Genomic DNA, 23,011 nt, shown 5'->3' on the forward strand with positions numbered 1-23,011 from the left:
TATAACAGCAGAATGCAGATCAGGAGCTGACTGGATTGGTGGAAGGGGAGGGAGAGATTACAAAGAGACATGAGGAACATTGGGGACAACAGGTGGTGCTCAATATTTCAGTTGTGATGGTTTCATAGGTGTACATATATGTGATAGCCTATCAATTTGTACATTACAAGTTACAGTTTATTGTATGTCAGCTTTATCTCAATAAAACTGAAAAAGAAAAATGAATCAAAAGACAGCATTTATCATTCTTATGTGAAACACAAGTCCTGTATAAAGTGTTAAGTACAGAGATACACCTCCTGTTTAATGTTTTTGATGTTTCTTTAGGAGTCTGTAGAGACCACTGTGTTCTATTGAAGAACATGTCTGACAGTAACACTATTCAAGAGACCCTGGAAATAATGAAAGAATCAGAACTAAAACTAGTGGAGGAATCTGTAAACAAAAGCAAGTTTATATCTAAGACTCCAAGTAAAGAGGAAATTGAGAAAGACAGTGAAGATACCAGTTTACGGCAGGAGACACAGGTAAGGATTAGAAGTACATTGTGTGTGTATTTGTTATACACGAATCAAAGTAAAAATCTGTATGAACCCAGTCACCAATATAAATACTTAATATTCCTTAAGAACCCCAATATTTTTTGTGTGTGTGCTACTAAGGATGGAACTGAGGGGTATTCTACCTCTGAGGTACACCCCTAGCTCTATTTTTTATTATTATTATTATTATTATTATTATTATTATTGTTGTTGTTGTTGTTGTTGTTGTTGTTATTGTTATTGTTATTTTTGCGTGTGTTTAGAGCTGGAAATTGAACCCAGAAGCATTATACCTTTGAGCTACCTGCACACCAGGCTTATTTTATTTTTTATTTGGAAACAGGTCTTACTAGGTTGCTGAGAATCTCACTCCAATTTTTTTTTTTTTTTCGGGTCTGGGGATAGGACCCAGGGGCATTCAACCTCCACGCTACACCCCTTGCCTCATTTTTTATTCTTTATTTTGAAACAGGGTCTCACTGAGTTGCAGAAGGCCTCACTAAGTATCTGAGGCTGTCCACAAACCACTTCTCAGCTTCTCAAGTACTGGGATTACAAACTTATACTACCACACCCAGCAAATCTCACTACTTGATGAGGCTTTCCTTGAAACTGCAATCCTCCTGTCTCAGGCTCCCAAGTACTAGGATTACAAACATATGTTACCACGCCTGGCTATGAACCCCAAATTGAAGCCAGGCACAGTGGTACATGCTTGTAATTCTGGGTACTAAGGAGGCTGAAGCAGAAGGATTCTAAGTTCAAGGCCCTCTTCAGTAACTTAGTAAGACCCTCAGCAATTTAGCAAGAACCTGTTTCAAAATAAAATGTAAAAGGGATGGGGTTATAGTTTAAAGGTGAAGTATTCCTGAGTTCAGTCCTTAGTATAGGAAATCTAAAGAGGTCAGAATGAAATTCCTAGTCCATTTAGACCTGAGTTCACTGGATCTTGCTATATTTTAATGTCTTTACTATTAAAAAATGAATTGTATTACAAACACATATTTAGCAAGTCATAAAATGGCTCATAGAATAAATTCTTAAAACTTAGAAGCTGCCTGACTATATACAGGGCTAAATTTATATTCTGGTTCTGTTAAAGCAGTCAGCATTCTCTGGTTCAGAAATAGGAGACTGAGAAGAGTTTCATCATTCTGTTGCCATGTTGTTTTTTCACCCAAATCCTTATTATAATACAGAAATAAAGGCAGTAAATGGTCAGCCAAATCTTCCAGGGTTTTTTTTTTTTTTTTTTTTTTGGGTGGTGTTACTGGAAATTGAACCCAGGGACATTTTACTTCTGAGCTACACCCCCAGCCCTATTTTATTTTTTATTTTGAAACAGGGTCTCACTGAGTTTTAAAGGGCCTCACCAAGTTGCTGAGGTTGGCCTCAAACCTTGCAATCCTCCTGCCTTAGCTCCCCAAGTATTGGGGTTATAAATATGTGCCATGACACACGGCTCAGGGTTCTTCTTTGTGCCCAGTCAAAGGGACTCTGAATCTCTTCTAATCTACCTGTTACAGCTATTGGTCTATGATTACTGCTCATTTCTTCTCTTATGAGAGCCCAATTTCTTTAAATCCTTTTCATGCCCAAGGGTAAGGCTGATCATTATTATCAGGCCAGGAGATAGGCTGTTAACTGTAGCAAGAAGTTAGATTAAAAAGCAGGAGCAACAACATTTTAGAGAGTCTGGAAACTTGAAGCACAATTTTTGAAGACAACTTAATTCACCAAGGCCTATCCTCTCTAAAGATTAAAACAGCAGCAACATAAAGGGTTGAGTTAAAAATCAGACAGCTCTCTAAGATATTTTGTTCTCTAACCTGCCTGCTACTGTCTTTCCTCTTAAAGTTTGCCAGATCACTGTCCTGGCTGCTTTTCTTTCCATTATCTTTTTTTACATGTGAATTGTCATTCTCCGCCCATCCTTCCAGAGTTTGTGGAGACAATCTGCCACTGTTCCAACTACACTTCCAGCCTCCACTGATATCAGTAATGAATTTTAAATACTCAGGACAGATTAGTGATGAATGTTTAATTATGTGCTGTCTTGTTACATGAAAGATATTAAGTAGATGAACTTTTAGATCCAAGTTATTCTATTCTCAGGAGTCTTTTGCAAACAATGTTCTGAACTCTGGTTGTGTATACTTCTTGCCTGGCGTGTTGGCACATGCTTGTAATCCCAGCATTTGGGAGGCTGAGACGAGAGGATCGAGGTTCGCAGACAGCCTCAACTACTTAGTGAGTCCCTCTGCAATTTAGTGAGACACTTTTCAAAAATAAAGAATAAAAAATTGGGCAGGGGGTATAGCTTGGAGGTCGAATGCCCTTGGGTTCCATCCTCAGACCCACAAAAATAAATAAATAAATAAATAAATAAATAAATAAAATATACTTCTTAAAGATTGGCAGTAAAGAAAGGACACCTATAGGTTTTATATTCCATATAGACACTCATTCGGTTTAAAAATGTCCACCTGGGTATAGATTGTAGGTGGGGAGGAGAGGATCTACCTCCCTTCTAATTTGACTCCTTTTGCTGCCCCCAAAGCAGGTAGAGCTGCTGCTGTCATCTATTGGAGCTCTGTTCTTTTTGGAAAACCTTCAGTCTTGTCTATCATCCTTGAGACTATTTAAATAGTCCCTTAGAAAGCCCTCTCCCTTCTACCATTTCCCAATAGAATATATGTTCTTCAACAGCATGAAAAATTTCATTTCTGTGTTCCCTCTACTCAGACCCTAGCAATCTCCCCAAGAATATAGTGCTGTCAAAGGAGTCCCTGTTAGCCGGGCGTGGTGGCGCACGCTTGTAATCCCCGTGCTTGGGAGGCAGAGACAGGAGGATCGCGCAGGTTCGAAGCCAGCCGCGCGCGCTGGCTTAGGAGACCCTGTTTCCAAATATAAAAAATGTAAAAAGAGGTCTGGGAGTGTAGCCTGGAGGTAGAAGAGCTTCCAGGAACCCCAGTACCACCAAAAAAAAAAAAAAAAAAAAAAAAAAAGGAGTCCCTGTTATGTATTAAGCTGAAAAGTTTGGGGGAAAGAGAACTTTTATTACTTGTACTGTGTGAGATATTTTGGAGATCAGCAGTTTGAACTCAGAACATCTTTTGCATGGAAATAGTGTTGTAAAATGCATGTTCTGAGATTCTACTTAGAATGGATGGGGTCCAGGATTTGGCTCAGTGTTAGAGCGCTTGCCTAACATACACGAAGCCCTAGGTTCAATTCACTGCTCTGTAAAAAACAACAGAAAAAGCATTAAAAAAAATCTAGAATGGGTGACACATACTGAACTCAGATGTGTCCTGTAAGTAAGCAACTTGGTATGGCCTCCTAGTTGTTCTCTCTACCTTTATTTGAATGGTGGGGGGGAGGTACTGGGGATGGAAGCCAGGGGCATTCGACCTCTGAGCTACACCTCAGCCCTATTTTTTATTCTATATTTTGAAACAGGGTCTCACTGAGTTGCAAAGGGCCTTACTAAGTAGCTGAGGCTGTCTGCGAACCATGATCCTTCTGTCTCAGCCTCTCAAATGCTGGGATTACTAGCGTGCACCACCACACCCAACTCGTATTTTTTTTTTTTTTTTGAGGTACTGGAGATTGAGCCCAGAGTCATTCTACCTCTAGCTCTATTTTGAATCGTGGAGGGCCTCACTAAGTAGCTAAGGCTGACCATGAACCTGCAATCCTCCTGTCTCAACCTCCCAAGTACTGGGATTTTAAGCATGTGCCACCATGCCCAGCTTCTGTTTTATTTCTTATTTGGAAACTGGGTCTCTCTAGGTTGCTAAGAACCTCAGCTAAATGCTGTGGTCATCTTTGAATCTGTGATCCTTCTATCTTGTACTCTGCAAGTACTGAGATTACAAGGCACACACCCACACCTAGCTGCGTGCCCTCTTTAGTGTTCTTTGCCTGGCTCCCTCCAACTCCTGAACTCCTTCCCAACATTTTTTTTTTTTATTTCCCAATTTTTTTATTTTTTTTATTTTTATTTTTTATTTATTTATTTATTTTTTTTGGTGGTACTGGGAATGGAACCCAGGGGCTTTCTACCTCCAGGCTATACTCCCAGACCTATTTTATATTTTATTTGGAAACAGGGTCTCACTAAGTTGCTGAGAGCCTAAGTAGCTGAGGCTGGCTTCGAACTTGTGCGATCCTCCTGTCTCAGTCTCCCAAGCGTGTACCACCACGCCCGGCTCCAATATTTAATATAATTAATCTTTGATTGATATCTATGTTCCTCACAGAATTAGAAGCTCCATAAAGCCTGGAATTGGGTCAGTTTTATCTTATAGTTTTAGCCCCAAGGTTTAATATAGTGCCTTTATAGCACTTAATACTTGTGAATGTATGAGTTTATATATTGATTTAGATGTTTCTGCTGTGTGTTCCTGTCATACTCTTTGAGTGCCTCTGTAACATACTTAATGTACTTATTTATCTGTCTTCTCCAACAAGATTATGAGTTCCTTTTTGAAAAGCTTTTTGTCTTTTATCTCTGTATCCTCCAAGAGCTACCATGATACCTGCCACATACTATGCTTTCAATATGTGTTTGTCTATTTAATGAAAACTATCCATTCTGAGAAATAAGCAGATACATCATTGGTAGAAGTATGAATTTTTACACCATGGGAAGGGCAGTTTAGCAACACTTTATTAAAAAAATCAAATGGACTATAGGTATATTGTATTTATAGGTATATTCAATGATACGGTCATTGTTTACTAGTAAAACATCAGAGACAGCCTAAATGGTACAATTTAAGGGACTGGTAAAATAAGTAATGTTATATCCACACAATGGAATACCATGTGGCAATTCAGAAAAACAAAGTAGATCTTCTACAGAATGCTATCCATTAAAAAAAAGTTTGAGAGCCGGGCGTGGTGGCGCACGCTTGTAATCCCAGCATTCGGGAGGCTGAGACCGGAGGATCGTGGTTCGCAGACAGCCTCAGCTACGTAGTGAGGCCCTCTGCAACTCAGTGAGACCCGGTTTCAAAATAAAGAATAAAAAAATAGGGCAGGGGGTGTAGCTCGGAGGTAGAATGCCCCTGAGTTCCATCCCCAGACCCGCAAAAAAAAAAAAAAAAAAAAAAAAAAAAAAAAAAAAAAAGTTTGAAAGCAAGGTTCAGAGTAGTGTGTATAGAATATTTGGTTTAAAAAACTATGAGCCAGGTGTGGTATACACCTAAAATTCCAGTACTTGGGAGGCTGAGACAAGAAGATTGCAGGTTTGAAGCCAGCCTCAGGAACTTAGTGATGCCAGCCTCAGCACTTTGCAAGATTCTATTTCAAAATTAAAAATAGGGCCGGGCGTGGTGGTCCACACTTGTAATCCCAGTACTTTGGAAGCTGAGACAGGAGGATCATTCAGGGTCAAAGCCATCCTCAGCTACTTGATGAGGCTCTAGGCAACTTAGTGAGACCCCATTTCCAAATAAAATATAAAATAGGTCTGTGAGTGTAGCTCGAAGGTACAAAGCCCCTGGGTTCCACCCCCAGTACTAAAAAATAAATAAACAATAGGGAGCCAGGCATGATGGTACATGCTTGTAATCCCAGTGCTTGGGGGCTGAGACAGGAGGATCGTACAGGTTCAAAGCCAGCTTCAGCTACTTAGGGAGGCTCTCAGCAACTTAGCGAGACCCTGTTTCCAAATAATATAAAAATAGGTCTGGGAGTATAGCTTGGAGGTAGAAAAGCCCCTGTATTCCACCCTCAGTACCACAGAAAAATAAAATTAAAAAAAAAACAATTAAAAATAGGGGTTGGGGATTTAGCTAGTCAAAAAGCTTGCCTAGCATGTGCAAATCCCTGAGTTCGATCTTTGGCCCTTTAAAAAACATTAGAAAAAGTATTAAAAAATTTAAAATCAGGACTAAAATTAAAATATTAAAAATAAAGTTATGGCGCCTGGCATGGTGGTGCACGCTTGTAATCCCCGCACTTGGGAGGCAGAGACAGGAGGATCGCGCAGGTTCGAAGCCAGCCGCACGCGCTGTCTTAGGAGACCCTGTTTCCAAATAAAAATGTAAAAACAGGTCTGGGAGTGTAGCCCAGAGGTAGAAGGGCTTCCAGGAACCCCAGTACCACCAAATAAATAAATAAATAAATAAATAAAATTATGGCTGAGAGCCTGGTATGGTGGCACACGTTTAGAATCCTAGTACTTGGGAGGCTAAGACAGAAGAGCGCAGGTTCATAGCCAGCATCAGCAACTTAGGTCCTCTGCATCTAGTGATACTTTCTTTCAAAATAAAAGAATAAAATAGGGCTGGGGGTGTAGTTCAGAGGTAGAATGCCCCTCAGTTCAATCCTCAGCACCAAGAAAACAAAAGGAACCATCCAATATCCTTCCAGGAACCTCCACAGCAACCATAGGAAAGGCTTGCATTTCTCCAAAATGTTCTAAGGAAGCCTTAAAGTAGAGAAAGCAGGATCAGGTACCTTTATTTCTTAGTATTGGTGTGCTTTTAGAGCTCACCCTACATGGTTCCACACCCTGGGGTTCACTGAGTGACATTACTGCTACACACACCCTGTTTAAGCAAAGAGCAAAGCAAAGCAGACTAATGTTGCATATGAAATGCATTATTCCCCATTGCTACCCACCTGTGAAAGTCACCTTCCAAACTGGTCACGACCTTGGCAGTTGAAGGGATGCAAAGTACTCACCACCGTAAACAAAGCCTGCTTGCTTCAAAGTTCCTATTCAGGCATCACTTGTCAGTCACTTCTTAATAACCCCAGACACTTCAGGCTTTATGTGTCCTTACATGACGACTCAGAGTCATAAATGCAATTGAGTTTATTTAGGGGCAGCTGGGGAGAAGAGAAGAGAGCTTCCTCTCTACTTCTTCTGCAAGTCTCCTCTCAGAAGCCTCTTCTATTGATAAGTTTAAACAAAGTGTCTGTTAATGTCAAACTCAGGATGCATAAAAATAACTTATCTGAGACAAAAGCATAAAGCAAGGACAAACAGTATAAAGGAGGAATGTCTACTTGGGCTCATTTCTGATATAGAGATCTTAGAGATAATCCCGAGTACAGGAATTCTCCTCTCCACAGAAAACTGTGTGCTCTACCATGAGGGTCCAATTAATCTCCGAAACTTTATCTACGATGATCTACTACATATATTGCTTTTAACTTAAGTGTGCTTTTTCCCCACCTTTAATTTTTTACAATCTCTTTCTTACAGAGGCGGACATCCAACCATGGTCATGCCAGGAAAAGAGCCAAGGTAAGAGCCCTTCCTCTGTTGCTACTTTCATTTATATATTTATTTATTTTGGTAAGTTTTTTTCTTATTAGTGCATTTTGATTTTGTTGCTTCTTTATTTTTCTTTGTTGTTGTTGTTTTGTTTTGTTTTGTTTTGTTTTTTGAGATACTGGGGATAGGACCCAGGGGCATTCTAACTCCGAGTTACACCCCCAGCCCTATTTTTTATTCTTTATTTTTAAACAGGGTCTCACTGAGTTGCAGAGGGCCTCGCTAAGTAGCTGAGTCTGTCCACGAACTGCAATCCTCCTGTCTCAGCCTCCCAAATGCTGGGATTACAAGCGTGCACCACCACACCCAGCTTATGCTGCTTATTATTATTATTTTTTTTTAGTGGTACTGGGGTTCCTGGAAGCCCTTCTACCTCCAGGCTACACTCCCAGACCTATTTTATATTTTTGAAACAGGGTCTCTTATGCCAGCGCGGCTGGCTTCAAACCTGCGCGATTTTCCTGTCTCCACCTCCCAAGCACGAGGATTACAAGCGTGCACCACCACGCCCGGCATGCTGCTTATTTTCTAATGTTATTAGTAATACGTTTCACAAATGGATGTATGACCAATATCTAGTTTATTAAGATTATATAGAGCTGGATGTGGTGGCACACTTGTAATCTCAGCATTTAGGAGGCTGAGACATGAGGATCATGGTTCATGGACAGCCTCAGCTACTACTTAGTGAGGCCTGCTGCAACTCAGTGAGACCTTGTTTCAAAATAAAGAATAAAAAATGGGGCTGGGGGTGTTTCTCGAAGGTAGAATGCCCCTGGGTTCCATCCCTAGTACCGCCAAAAAAAAAAAAAAAATTATATATAGGCAGAATTTTCTAGCTTGAGCTTTATACCCTAATTAGGAATATACATCACATACACAAGTGTGTGTGCCCACAAAGTTGCGTATAGACATGCACACATTTTGTGTGTGTGTGTGTGTTGTGTGTGCTGTGATCCTCCTGTCTCAGCCTCCCAAATACTGGGATTACAAGTATGCACCACCATGACCAGCCACATGCACACATTTTCTAGTGGAAGATCTGGCTTCATTTTTCTGCATTATCTCTAGTTAGCCATAGTCTATTTTTGATACCTGAAAGAGCACCCAACTAGCATCTTTTATAGAGCCTGAGAGAATTTGGTACTGGTTGTGCCAAAATATCAGTGTCTCTGCTCACCCCTTGCTTCTCTAGGAGAATGGCTGTTTGTATGAGTTTTGAGATTCCCCTTTATATTCTTAATTTCCCCTTATGTAAATTTTCTCTGAAGATAAATCCTACCCCTTTAGTGGAAATAACTCAGCATTTTTTGATATCCTAAAAATACAGTCTTCTTTTTTGTGGTACTAGAGATTGAACCCAAGGGCATTCTACCTTCGAGCTATAACTCCTGCCCTATATTTTAGTCTTTTTTTTTTTTTTTTTTTTTAAGGGTTTCAGTAAGCCTCAGAGGGCCTAAGTAGCTGAGGCTGGCTGTGAACCTTCAATCCTCCTGTCTCAACCTCACAACTACTGGGATAACAAGCATGTGGCACCAAGCCTGGCTTTTTTTTTTTTTTCTTTTTTTAATGGTTTTACTTTTTATATTGGGGCAAGAAAGATTTTGTTTTTTAGTTATTATATGAGAAAATCAGTGTATCACAGATTATTTTAAGCATAGTTACCAGGGAAGACTATATGTGTTAGTATGTGATAGTTTATAAATTCAGCTGGGGAACAGTAAAATATTATACTTTTTTTGTTGTTGTTTTGTTTTTTGGTGGTGGTACTGAGGTTCCTGGAAACCCTTCTACCTCTGGGCTACACTCCCAGACCTATTTTATATTTTTATTTGGAAACAGAGTCTCTTAAGCCAGTGCATCTGGCTTCGAACCTGCGCGATCCTCCTGTCTCTGCCTCTCAAGTGCGGGGATTACAAGCGTGCGCCACCACGCCCAGCTTATACTTTTCTTGTAGTGGGAAGAATTAATAATTAAGAAATAATAATTAAGCATGCTTATCTCCTTTTCCCCCAGAACATAGATTATAGAATTTGGGAGTAGTCCAGACAGTTTGGTTTGATTTTGAAGAAGGTGAAGTATAAATTGGCTCTGTGTCATGCTTCACATGGCCTAATCTACATCAATAGCATTGACATTAACATCCCGAACAGAGGGTGTTCACGTTATTTTAGGTCCTCCCAAACTTTTTGAAATAAAGAAGACGGTTATCACCATTTTGCAATGAGGAAACTTTGGCTACAGAGATTGAGTAGACTTAACAGAGACACTCAAAAAGTTAATGGCAGAGTTAGGCTTGCAGTTATTTCCTCAGTCGCAAGTTCTCTTCGTATACTGCCCTACCTGTAGTACACACACCATGTTTTATACTTTTGTATTCACTGTAAACCTTAGTTTTATTGTAGGTATTCTCAGTAAATGTTTATAAATATATTTCTTATGAGTCACTCTATAATTTTTAGCTTCAAGCATTCCTAGGAGAGCAGTGATATGCATAGTGGATTTTATTTATTTTTTTATTTTTTGGTGGTATTGGAAGTGTAGCCCAGAAGCTCTCTACCTCTAGACTATACTCCCAGACCTATTTTTTAAATATTTTATTTTATTTGGAAACAGGGTCTCACTAAGTAGCTGAGGCTGGCTTCAAACCTATGTGATCCCCCTGTCTCAGCCTCCCAAGCATGGGGATTACGAGCACGCACCACCATGCCCGGCTGCATAGTGGGTTTTAGATTACTGTGAGATTCATCAGCTGGCAGAAGTAAAGTAAAGCAGGTGGATTTGCTTTTTTTTTTTTTTTTTTTTTTTTTTTTTGCAGTACTGGGGATGGAACCCAGGGGCATTCTACCTCCAGGCTACATTTCCAGCCCAATTTTTTATTCTTTATTTTGAAACAGGGTCTCACTGAGTTGCAAAGGGCCTCACTAAGTAGCTGAGGCTGTTCGCGAACAACGATCCTTCTGTCTCAGCCTCCCAAATGCTGGGATTACAAACATGCACCACAATTCCTGGCTGAATTTGCTTTTTATTGAACTAAATCCCAAATGTTGTAATTTTTTTTTTTTTTTTTGGTCTTTCTCTTTTCTTAGATACTTCTTTCCATACCCTTCCCACCTCAAGTTTAGAGTCTGTTAGTATTTATTGTCTACTGAATGCTAAACACATATTTAAAGATATGTGTGCTTACTTATTTTCATCATCTAATTCTCATTAGTAGCCTTTCAGGTACTTTTTTTTATGTGTGTGTTACTGGGGATAGAATCCAGGGGCATTCTACCATTGAGAAACACTCCCAGCACTATGGTTTTATTTTGTTTTGTTTTTTGGTGGTACTAGGGGTGGAACCCAGAGGCTTTCTACCTCTGGACTATACTCCCAGACCTATTTTATATTTTATTTGGAAACAGGGTCTCACTAAGTTGCTGAGAGCCTCATTAAGTAGCTGAGGCTGGCTTCTAACCTCTGCGATCCTCCTGTCTCAGCCTCCCAAGTGCAGGGACTACAAGCATGCGCCACCACACCCGGCTTCTTTTAGGTACTTTTTTTGGGGGGGCTGGTCTAGGGATGGAACTCAGGGGCATTCAACCTCTGAGCTACACCCCTGCCCTATTTTTTATTCTTTTTTTTTTTTTTTTTGGTGGTACTGGGGTTCCTGGAAACCCTTCTACCTCCGGGCTACACTCCCAGACACACACACACACACACACACACACACACACACACACACACACACACATATTTTGGAAACAGGGTCTCTTAAGCCAGCGCCGCTGGCTTTGAACCTGTGCAATCCTCCTGTCTCTACCTCCCAAGTGCAGGGATTACAAGCGTGCACCACCACGCCCGGCTTATTCTTTATTTTGAAACTGGGTCTCACTGAATTGCAGAGGGCCTCACTAAGTAGTGCGCCACCACACCTGGCTTATTCTTTATTTTGAAACTGGGTCTCACTGAATTGCAGAGGGCCTCACTAAGTAGCTGAGGCTGTCTGCAAACCACGATTCTCCGGTTTCAGCCTCCCAAATCCTGGGATTACAAACGTGCACCACCACGCATGGCTCTCTTTTAGGTACTTTTTAATCTCAACATTTTTAGGCAGAAACCCAGAAAAAATCAAGAAGTTTGCTCAGTCTTATAGCTTATAAGTAAAACGCCAGGAATTAAAGCTAGAACTTTTGGCTCTCAAGTTCAGGGACTTTCTAGTACTGTGCTGGTTGTTGTAAATTTTTTTTTTTTTTTTTTTTTTTTTAGATACTAGGGATTGAACCCAGGGGCATTCTACCTCCGAGCTACACCTCTAGCCCTGTTTTTTTTTATCTTTATTTTGAAACAAGGTCTCACTAAGTTGCAGACGGCCTCACTAAGTAGCTGTTTGCCTAAACCTGTGATCTTCCTGTCTCAGCCTCCCAAGTACTGGGATTATAAACATACACCACCATGCCCGGTTGGTGTAAACTTTTGAGTATGAAATTGGAACACTGGGATAGAAAGAGAAGGAGGCTAAATGAAGTGGTTTTGCAACCCTCTGTTTAGGTAGTAATTTGTGAACTGGCAAGTAGGACCTACTTGGAAAACAGAAGCAAAAACAAAAATCCTATTTAATGGAGGAAACAACTAACAGCCAAAGAGTATGTTTTCTGAATGGTCATCAAGGGAATTTATGGGTGTGTTTGATTTCTTTTTTTCTTTTTTTCTTTTTGGTGTGTATATGTGTGTGTGTATTTGTTTGCTTTTGTTTTTGTTTTTCAGTCTAATTCCAAGATGAAGTTGGTACGGAGTCTGGCAGTATGTGAGGAGTCCTCCACTCCATTTGCTGATGGGCCTCTAGAAACCCAGGTAGGTTGTTTCAATAGTAAGTGTAGCTTTTGAGCTTATCAGTTATTTGGCAAAGTGTAGTATAGCAATCACAGCATCAACATCAGGCTTGGAAATCAGGGAAGAGAACTACAAATGTGCCTGTGTGTGTGAGTGGGTGCCTACATGCACGTGTGTGTGTGTGCACACAAGTGCGTGTGTGTGTGTGTGTGTGTGTGTGTGTGTGTGTGTGTGTGTGTTTGCTGGGAGTTGAGCCCAGGGCATTCTACCTCAAGGCCATACCCTCAGCCCTTCTTTTATTTTTTTGCTTTGAAATAGGATCTCTTGTTAGCTGTGAGTCTTTTTTTTTTTCTTTTTCGGGTTTGGGGATGGAACCCAGGGGCATTTGACCCCCAAACTACACCCCCTGTCCTATTTTTTATTCTTTATTTTTGAAATAGTGTCTCACTAAGTTGCAGAGGGCCTCACTAAGTAGCTGAGGCTGTCCGCGAACTATGATCCTCCCATCTCAGCCTCCCGAATGTTGGGATTATAAGCGTGCGCCACCACACCTGGCTTTGCTCTGAGTCTTAATAAATTGTTGAGACTGGCCTCAAACCTGTGATTCTCCTGTATCAAACTCCCATGTACTGGGATTGTAGATGTGCACCACCATACCTAGCAAGAGATCACTTTATTTATTTATTTATTTATTTATTTATTTATTTATTTATTTATTCTTGCATGTGTGGGGATGGAACTCAGGGGGATTCAAACTTATTTTGAAACAGGGTCTCACTAAGGAGCTAAGGCTGTTCATGAACCGCAATCCTCCAATCTCAACCTCCCAAATGCTGGGATTACCAGTGTGTACCACCACGCCCAGCTAAGAGATCACTTTAAAACAAAACCTATTGCAGTAAGGCAGGGCATGGTGAAAGCATGATATATAAATCTTCATATCTTTTTTTTTAATGGTACTAGGAATGGAATGCTACATCCCCAGCCCTATTTTTTTTAATTCTTTATTTTGAAAAAAGGTCTCACTGAGTTGCAAAGGTCCTCACTAAGTGGTTGAGGCTGTCCTCAAACTGTGATCCTCCTTTCTCAGCCTCCAAAATGCTGGAATTACAAGTATCCAGCACTACATCCAGCTAGGTCTTCATATCTTGACCATGCAGGATTATACAGACAAGGAGATCTCAAGCTCGTCCTTTTTTCTCCACCCATACCTTTCTGATTTGTTAGAATCATTATCATTCAGTTGTTCCAATATTATAACCATTATCATTTATAGTGGTTATAACTTTTACCATTCAATTTTTTGTGTATGCAGGGGATTGAACCCAGGGGCATTCTATCTCTGAGCTACATGCCCAGGCCCATTTTAGTTTTAGTTTAAAACAGGGTCCCAGCCAAGCATAGTGACATATACTTGAAATCCCAGTACTTAGGAGGCTGAGAGGAGGATCATAGGTTCAAGGACAACCTCAGCTCCTTAGTGAGGCTCTCAGCAACTTAGCGAGACCCTGTTTCTAAATAAAGTCTAAAATAAGTCTGGGAGTATAGCCCAAAGGTAGAAAAGCCCCAGTACTACCCCCCCCAAAAAAAAAGACAACCTCAGCAACCTAGTGAGACTCTGTTTAAAAAAAAAAAAAATAGAACTAGGGGTGTAACTCAGAGGTAGAATGCCTCTGAGTTCAGTCTCCAGTACTAAAGAAACTGGATCCCACTAAACTGATGAGAGTCTCGCTCTATTTCTGAGGATGGCCTTGAAACTATTATCCTCTCACCTCAGCCTCCCAAGACAAGCAGGCACCACCACGCCTGGCTAACCATCCAGTTCTTAAAGAACGGCCAGTATAATGCCAGCTTGTACTATAGTAGGCTGTGACTGTTGGCCAGAAAAGCATGGCCTCTGCCCTCTTGGTACAACAAAAATGAAAAAATAACCAGAAACGTAATTAACAAAATATATTCTATAAGATAAAGCTATCACCCTAAGTTTTGTCTGTGTTAAGATTCCAATAGCATTTTAAGACAGTTAAAATCCTTTTACTTCTTTCCCCTTGTTTAAGGATATAATTCAGTTGCACATTAGCTGCCCCTCTGACAAGGAGGAAGAAAAGTCTACAAAGGATGTCTCTGAAAAGGAAGACAAGGACAAAAGCAAAGAAAAGGTGCCAAGGAAAATGTTATCCAGAGGTGAGGACTTTCTCTGTCTCTCGTCTATCTTAGTACCTACCTCTGCAGGTCTCTGCCTTTTCATCCTGAAACCTGGTACCTGCTGACCTTTCTGACCCAACAGTTTATAGCGTCCTGCTGACTTAGTTGCTTGGGGGAGTGCCTAGCTAGTTTACTTTCTTTTCTTCTTTAACCAATACGGTTTTAAGGGTTCACATATCACAGAGAGCTACTTGGTCTGCATTAGCCCTACCTGGGGCTAATGTCAATTCTGATTTTATTTGTCCTCTGGAATGAATGATGATATTGAACTGGGCATGGTGGTACACACTTGTAATTCCAGTATTTGGGAGGCTAAGACAGGAGGATCACAGGTTTGAGGACAGACTCAGCAAGTAGTGAGATTGTCACCAGCCTAGTGAGACCCTATTTCAAAATAAAGATAAAAAATAGGGCTGGAGATGTATATCAGAGGTAGAATGCCCCTGGGCTCAATAATTAATTAATTAATTAATTAATTAAAATGATGATATGAATAATCATGTTAGCAGACTTGAAGATAACATTTATATTTTAGTTTGGGGATGGCTGGAATGATTTTTTCTTTCTTTCTTTTCTTTTTTTTTGTATTTTTGGTACTGGGGATAGGTCTTGGGAGCCTTCTACCTAGAGGTATTTTAGTTTTATTTGGAAACAGAGTCTTGCTAATTGCTGAGACTGGCTTTGAAATTGCAATCCTCCTACCTCAGCCTCCCAAGTCCTGGGAGGCCTGTGCCTCCATATCTGGCTTTATTCTTTTTTACTTTATTTATTTTTTATTTTTTATTTTTTTATTTTTTATTTTTTTTATGGTACTGGGGTTCCTGGAAGCCCTTCTACCTCCGGGCTATACTCCCAGACTTATTTTATATTTTTAAATTTGGAAACAGGGTCTCTTAAGTCAGCGAGGCTGGCTTGGAACCAGCGTGATCCTCCTGTCTCCGCCTCCCAAGCACGGGAATACAAGCGTGTGCCACCACGCCCAGCCAACTTTTTTCTTTTTTAAAAAATACTGACCTGCCTTTAATTTTTAGTCTTTCTTCTCTCTCTCTCTCTCTCTCTCTCTCTCTCTCTCTCTCTCTCCCTCCCTCCCTCCCTCCCTCCCTCCCTCCCTCCCTCCCTCTCTCTCTCTCTCTCTCTCTCTCCTTTCTTTCTTTTCTTTCTTCCAGGTCTGGGGGTGGAACCCAAGGGCATTCGACCTCTGAGCTACACCCCCACCCTGTTTTTTATTCTTTATTTTGAAACAGGTTCTCTATAAGTTGCAGAGGGCCTCACTAAGTAGCTGAGGCTGTCTGCGAACTGCGATCCTCTGGTCTTAGCCTCCCAAATGCTGGGATTACAAGCATGCACCACCACACCCAGCTTACTTTCTTTGGCTTTAAGCTTTTGGTCAGGTAGCAAAATTCATAGTCCGTAAAAAATAATAGCCGACAAGAAAAGGCAACTATGGGATTAAAATTAATTAATATTTGGACATATTTATACTGAGATTCTGGAAACTTCAGTCCAGACTGCCTTTACTTGTAATTTGTTATTTAGGTAGAAAAAAATAGAAAATATAGCTTTTTTTCCCCCAGTACTGGGGATTAAATCTAGGGGCATTCTACCTCCAAGCTATACCCCCAGCCCTATTTTTTATTCTTTATCTTGGAACAGGGTCTCACTGAGTTGTGGAGGTCCTCACTAAGTAGCTGAGGCTGGCTGCAAACCGCAATTCTCCTGTTTCAGCCTCCCAAACGCTGGGATTACAAGCATGAGCCATCATGCCCGGCTTAGCCCCCACCCCTTTTTTTATTCTTTATTTTGAAACAGGGTCTCACTAAGTTGCAGAGGGCTTCAATAAGTAGCTGAGGCTGGCCTCGAACCTGCAGTCCCCCTGTCTCAACCTCCAATATGCTTTATTTTGATCAGGACATTAAGTAAATACTTTTCAATGATAGGTGGCATTTCAATGTAATATTGATGCAATAGTATGACTCATATTCTTCATTCATTCTGTTGTTGCGAGAGTGGTGTTGGGGGAGTTAGCAATCAAGGTCTTTCTGAATATTTTTCTAAAGTCCTTACAGTTTGATTCCGCTTTTCTATTCTCATCTTTCCTGATCAGGTTATAGACTTTTACTTGGGATTAGATACCATGTAAGGCAGTTTAATTTATTATAAGTTTCTTTTGTTGTGGTGGTTCTAGATTCCAGCCAAGAATATACAGACTCCACTGGAATAGATCTACATGAATTTCTTGTAAATACACTGAAAAAGAACCCAAGGTAATAACATGATTGATATTAAGAGGGAAAAGGGATAGGGGCCAGCAGGATTCCAAGTGGCTGAGCAACTTCCCAGAATTTTTCTGTTATTAGAATCTAGTATGTTCATCCCTTCTCTCAGTCTTTCTTAAGTATAGTTTTATATTCTGTGAGAAATTCAGAATACTCTCATATTGAGGATTCTGCTTTAGGAAGAGTTGAGAAAAATTTTGTAGAAGAATACAAAGAAATATGAAGATTTGTGAACACAGTTTAAAAAACACAAAAGGAAAAGATAACAGATTTGTACATAAACTAAATCATAATTGCTGTAAGATTCTATGAACAAACAGATGGGATATAGAGTGATGATTAGATTTATAAGTATAAAGATGTGTTTTTATGAATATGTGGCTAATATTTAAGTATTTGTTATGGATAAAAAATATATGATTAGGAGGGCTTTGTAAAATATATACCTGAGTTGTTTTCTTTTTCAAAATATCATAGAATAGGTTAGTGGGGCTCAACAACCTCTGCATTGCAGCCAATGACTAGTTTGGATGGGTCCCTCCCTTCAGCTTCTGTAGGAACAAGCTGTTTTCAATCCCTGATTCCAATGTCTACGGGAGGGCTATGTTTGTTTTGTTTTAATCTTTTTTAAACAGGGACAGAATGATGCTGCTAAAATTAGAACAGGAGATTCTGGAATTTATTAATGACAACAAGTAAGTTATTTGTATGAAATATATACTTAGAGGTGGGAGGGGGCACTGGAAAGAAATTTAGGTACAATTTTAGGATATTCCTCTTTAATCTTTCCCTCAAATGAGTGTTTTGAAATAATTACTTGTTGGGGAACAAAAGGAGTTTGGGGAAAGCAATCAGAATGGCTAAAAAGTATATGTGTGAGCCAGGTGTGGCAGTGCACGCTCATAATCCCAGTATTTGGGAGGCTGAGACAAGAGGATCACACATGTTTGAAGCCAGCCTCAGCTACTTAGTGAGGCTCTCAGCAACTTAGTGAGAACCTGCCAAATAAAATATAAAATAGGTCTGGGGGTATAGCCTAGAGGTAGAAAGCCCCTGGGTTCCATCTCCAGGTAACACACACACACACACACACACACACACACACACACGCACGCACAAAGTATATGTATGAAAACAAAGTGAGGTTTTTAAGTTATTGCATAGATTTGAGATGAAAAAAATTGTTTCTTTTTAGCAGCTAGGACTTGTCCCAGATTTTACTAGTTTAATTTTTTTTTTTTTTTTTTTTGTCAAACATCATCCAAATGGGTGAGAATAAGACCTTAAGAAGTAGTTGTAATTGGGATAGTAGGTCAGAGTAATCTGCAAATTACTGAGAGAAATCTTTTGGGTTCCCACTGAGTAAATATACTTCTTCCTTATGATATGTGAAATTCTCCTCTTGATTATTACAAAAAATTACACTTTGCTGTTGTCTTACTTCACTTTTCCCAATGGGTTTTCCTTCAGTAACCAGTTCAAGAAGTTCCCTCAGATGACCTCATATCACCGGATGCTATTACACCGGGTAGCTGCCTACTTTGGGATGGACCACAATGTTGATCAAACTGGGAAAGCTGTCATCATCAACAAAACCAGCAACACAAGAATGTAAGGGAGAAAACTATGGATTGGGAAGACTTTCCTGGGATAACCTGCTAGGGTAGAAGAAAAGGGTATAGGATCAGAATGACTCTTCTAAGAGGAGGGGATTGTATCAACAGTTCCTTCTTTTTTCTAGGCCTTAGAGATAGATTTTAGAGGCACTTAATTTGTAAAAGGATATGTATAGCTTTAGAGGTAGAGAAGTTAAAAGTGTATAAAACAGAGATTTCATTAAAACCTTCATGGGTAGCTGGGTGTAGCGGCACATGCTTGTAATTCCAGTACTTTGAGAGGCTGAGACAGGAAGATCTTAGGTTTGAGGACAGCTTCAGCAAGTAGTGAGACTCATCAACCTAGGGAGACCCTGTTTCAAGATAAAAATAAAAAAGGTCTGGAAGTGTAGCTTGGAGTAGAATACCCCTGGGTTCAATTCCCAGTACCACACACATACAAAAATCCTCATTGGGATGTCCAACTCCAGTAGTTCACTGAGTAGGGATTATAGATTTTTTTTTTAAGGGAGGGTACTGGGGGGATTGAACTCAGAGGAGTTCTACCTCTGAGCCACACCCCTAGCCCTATTTTATTTTTTTTAGTTTGAAACAGGGTCTTGATGTGTTGTTGAGTCTGTCCTGAAACATGCAGTGCTCCTGTCTCAGTCTCTCAAGTACTGAGATTACAAGTATGCACCACCACACCTGGCTTAGAGATTTTTGTGTGTGTGTGTGGTACTCAGCCTATTTTTTTATTCTTTATTTTGAAACAAGGTCTCGCTGAGTTGCAAAGGGACTCACTAAGTAGCTGCAGCTGTGCACAAACTGCAATCTTCCAGTCTCAGCCTCCCAAATGCTGGGATTACAAGCATGCGCCACCACGCCTGGCTAGTTTATAGAATTTGAAAAAGCTATACTAGGAAGACTCCTTCCTAACAAAAGGATCTTTTTTCTCCCTTCCTTTTACATTTCTTTCTAAATCTCAGCCCTGAACAGAGGTTCTCAGAACATATAAAGGATGAAAAGAATACAGAATTTCAACAGAGATTCATTCTCAAGAGAGATGATGCCAGCATGGACCGAGATGATAACCAGGTGAAGAATGGGAAAGGGTGGGCATAAGAGAGAGACTGCAGTAAGAGAAACTGGGAAGGGAAAAGAAGTTCTGTGGGATGGAGAAAACTCAAAGTATCATAGAATGGAAAAATGTATTGAGCTGTGCTGAGTTGGCTTTGGCTTAATATTGAGGACTTGACTATACTTGTTGAGATGGATGCCACCCTCTTAGCCTCAGAGAAACATGGTGCTGAGGTTTGCTGGGTGATCTCATTTGGCCTAGAATTCCTTGGGGGTCTGCCATTCACTTCTAACTCCATGTCATTTTGAAAAAAGCAAGGTCCAGCTAATGGTTTCATTCTTTTTTACTTTAATCAATAATTTCTTTGGGAACCACTAATAGCTACTTTATCCCATTTCCACTCTTATCTTAGCTCAGGGTTAACCTTGAATTGGAAAAGTTGTGGTCTGATTTAATCAATTATAAAGGTGTCTCTGATCCTTTTCTGCACACTCAATCTTTTCCCAACTCCTACCACCAAGGTTAAAAAGGTAATTTGACTTTTGATGCTGGGGTTCCCAGGCAGTATTACCTTTGTGATCCACTCCTGGGGATTAGCAAATGAACAACCTGTCCCAAACCTTCATTTATAGACCTGTTGCCTTGACCACAGGCCCACTGTTTAGATAGTAAGTGGTTGTTTGTGGGTTTTCCTAGGTAGGTGGAAGGTTTAGATCCAGCCTGTTTCTGCTTGGCCTCCAAATGGGATTGGATTTGAAAAGTATGTTTGGATAGAATCAATATGAATCTTGCTAACTAATGATAATTGTAATATCTTACCTCTAGAGTCAAAATTAGTTTTCTTGGAATATTATATGGTCTTGAGACCAGGACCTTTCTTTCTTGCTACTTAAATATTAGAGGAATCCTTTTTTTTTTTTTAAAAAAAAAAAAAGTATGATTATCTAATATGGACAAACACACTGGGTCTGATTGAAAACAATGAAAAATACAAAATTACAAATAAAAATTTAAACAAGAAAGAGCCTTTCCATCCTGATGCCCTTCTCTCCATGTTCCCAGAACCCTTTTTCTGTGGATCAGGAATTACTCAGGCCTAGAGGTGCATTGGCATGGAGTAGAACCTGTTCCTATTGTGAACTTTTCATCTCTCAGCTTCAGGCTTAATCTATACTAGGTTAGACTCCGTGTACTTTCTATCTGTCATATTAATAATAAGCATAGTATTAATGTTTGAGTATTCTCCCTGAACTAGACTGAGTTCTGAACACATTATATGCATTATTTCCTTGAATCATCTCCAAATATAGTGTAGATGGGTTATCAGCCCCACTGTACACATAAAAAAACTGATGCTACGAGATGCTGAGTTGCTTGTCTTGAAGTCATATTACTAGGAGGTAATAGAGCTGAGATTTCGCCTGACCTCACAGCCTACTGTGCTGTTTCTACTTTGCCATTGGTTTACCAGTGCTAGTGACTAAGGATAATATAGCTCCATGAGGTCCTATTTCTTCTTGGAATGGAATTTGTAAAAGTTAGGAGAATATAGATTCTTAAGGATAGTGAGACGTGAAAACTGAATCTAGTCAAAGTAGTGACTCCTGCAATTATGGGTACCTTTGGAAACTGGTGAAAATCAGGAGCATCAGCCTAGAGCAGCAGGCTCTTTGGTTGCTTTATATGAAGCTTTCAAAGCCTCTGGATTAAAGTCAGAATCATCTATAGCCTAGTGACATTCATTTGATGATTTCTCTCTCAGAGATCCTTGCCTTTGTAAGAATATAAAAAAAGGTTCTCTGTTACACCCTCCCTAGGACAGTTTTTACAAGTGGTACAACAGGATAAAAAGATAATGATTGGGGAGTTAGGTGGTGGCTAGCTAGAGGTGGTGATCTGACCAGACATCTCTGATAGTCACCTCTGCATTTGTTGGAGAACATAAGGTTCTCTATATTCCACTTCCTTCTCTTCACCTTTTTGTCTTTCCCCTCCCTTCACTATACCTCATTTATCTGTTCTTTTTCTGTCTTTCTTTGTATTCTCTTCTCCTTTTCTTTCTCTTCTCCTCTTTGTGTTTCTTTGTTTTCTTATCTCTGTTTCTGTTTCTCTCTCCTTGCTGTCTTTCCACTGCTGCAATTAAAATAAGAGTTTAGCTTCGCCCTTGGGATTTCATTTCCAAGGCCCTCTTGCTAAGCCATGTGTGGCTAGGGTCTTTAGGCCACAACTTTAGTGACTAAAAAAGGGTACTGCCAGTTCTGTGAACCTCCTTCTCTACATTCAGCTAATCACATATTTCTTCTTCCTCTCTAGTTTCCTTCTATCCCTTGCTTTCCCTCTAAAGCAATGTTGTTTATTTTCTCAGGGCTTTTTTCTTGATCCTTACTGACTGGATAGTACCTGAATACTACAAGGAAGCAAGCCTAATCCTTATAAATAGTTGTTTTTCTTGATACTCTGGGGAGGGTGGGGAGATGGAGTGTCCTCAACTATCTAGAAAACCTGATCTCCCAAACTGCATGGTCAGATGTACCCAGTGAAACCTGTCCAGGACTGGAAAATTTATTTCTTTTTTTTTCCATTTTTTTGATGGCAACTATAAACTTTCCCGGTTTCTCTTCCTTGCTGGTGTGCAGTGAGCTTGCAGTACGAGGAGAACTTAACTAGCTTAATTCTGCTCATCGATCTAGATCAGAGTTCCATTGCAGGATGGAAGGAGGAGCAAGTCAATAGAAGAGAGAGAGGAGGAATATCAAAGGGTCCGAGAGAGAATATTTGCCCGAGAGGTAAGTGTAGCTTCTGAGAGTTGTCAGCCCATAGCTTTTAGCTCTTAATCTTTGGAACTGTGAATGGAATGAGCCCTCCATAAATGTTGGGTTTTTTTGTTGTTGTTTGTTTGTTTGTTTTTTCCACCAACATCAGCCAGTCCCAGATTTGACCTTTGAAATTAAGTGTGGCTTACTGGGAAGCTGCAGGTTTTTTTTTTTTTTTTAATTAAGTTCTGCTCAATGATATACAAAGAGAACTGAAACTTGGTGTGGCTGAATTTGGTAAATATGATTAGAGTGAAAATAGACATGGTTTTGCCAGGGCTGATGGAAGGGTCCTGAATCTTGCCTGTGTCAAACCCTCCTCCCATTTACCCTCTTAAACACTTATTATCTGTTTTAGGCATCTTTGCTTCTGAATGAAAGACTTGA

The 23,011-nt window shown here is 40.1% G+C and overlaps 1 protein-coding gene across 10 annotated transcripts in view; it reads left to right on the forward strand.

Annotated features, from left to right (window-relative positions):
* Positions 1-362: 362 nt before the first annotated feature.
* The window catches only part of R3HDM2 (R3H domain containing 2), a gene marked incomplete at both ends in the record, with an annotated part of 72,892 nt that continues 50,243 nt past the window's right edge, over positions 363-23,011 (forward strand). For 5 of the 10 annotated variants that reach the window (XM_080706264.1, XM_080706267.1, XM_080706270.1 and 2 more), the window contains 8 exons: positions 363-527; positions 7,768-7,809; positions 12,589-12,675; positions 14,712-14,838; positions 17,045-17,123; positions 17,771-17,830; positions 18,606-18,746; positions 19,720-19,828. In XM_080706264.1, coding sequence (XP_080562390.1) covers positions 363-527; positions 7,768-7,809; positions 12,589-12,675; positions 14,712-14,838; positions 17,045-17,123; positions 17,771-17,830; positions 18,606-18,746; positions 19,720-19,828 — 810 coding nt within the window. Of the gene's footprint in view, positions 528-7,767; positions 7,810-12,588; positions 12,676-14,711; positions 14,839-17,044; positions 17,124-17,770; positions 17,831-18,605; positions 18,747-19,719; positions 19,829-22,501; positions 22,598-23,011 lie in introns of all 10 variants that reach the window. The other 5 variants (XM_080706261.1, XM_080706265.1, XM_080706263.1 and 2 more) reach the window with 2 other exon arrangements.

The sequence above is a fragment of the Muscardinus avellanarius genome (assembly GCF_963383645.1).
Source record: "Muscardinus avellanarius genome assembly, chromosome: 11".
NCBI lineage: Eukaryota > Metazoa > Chordata > Mammalia > Rodentia > Gliridae > Muscardinus > Muscardinus avellanarius.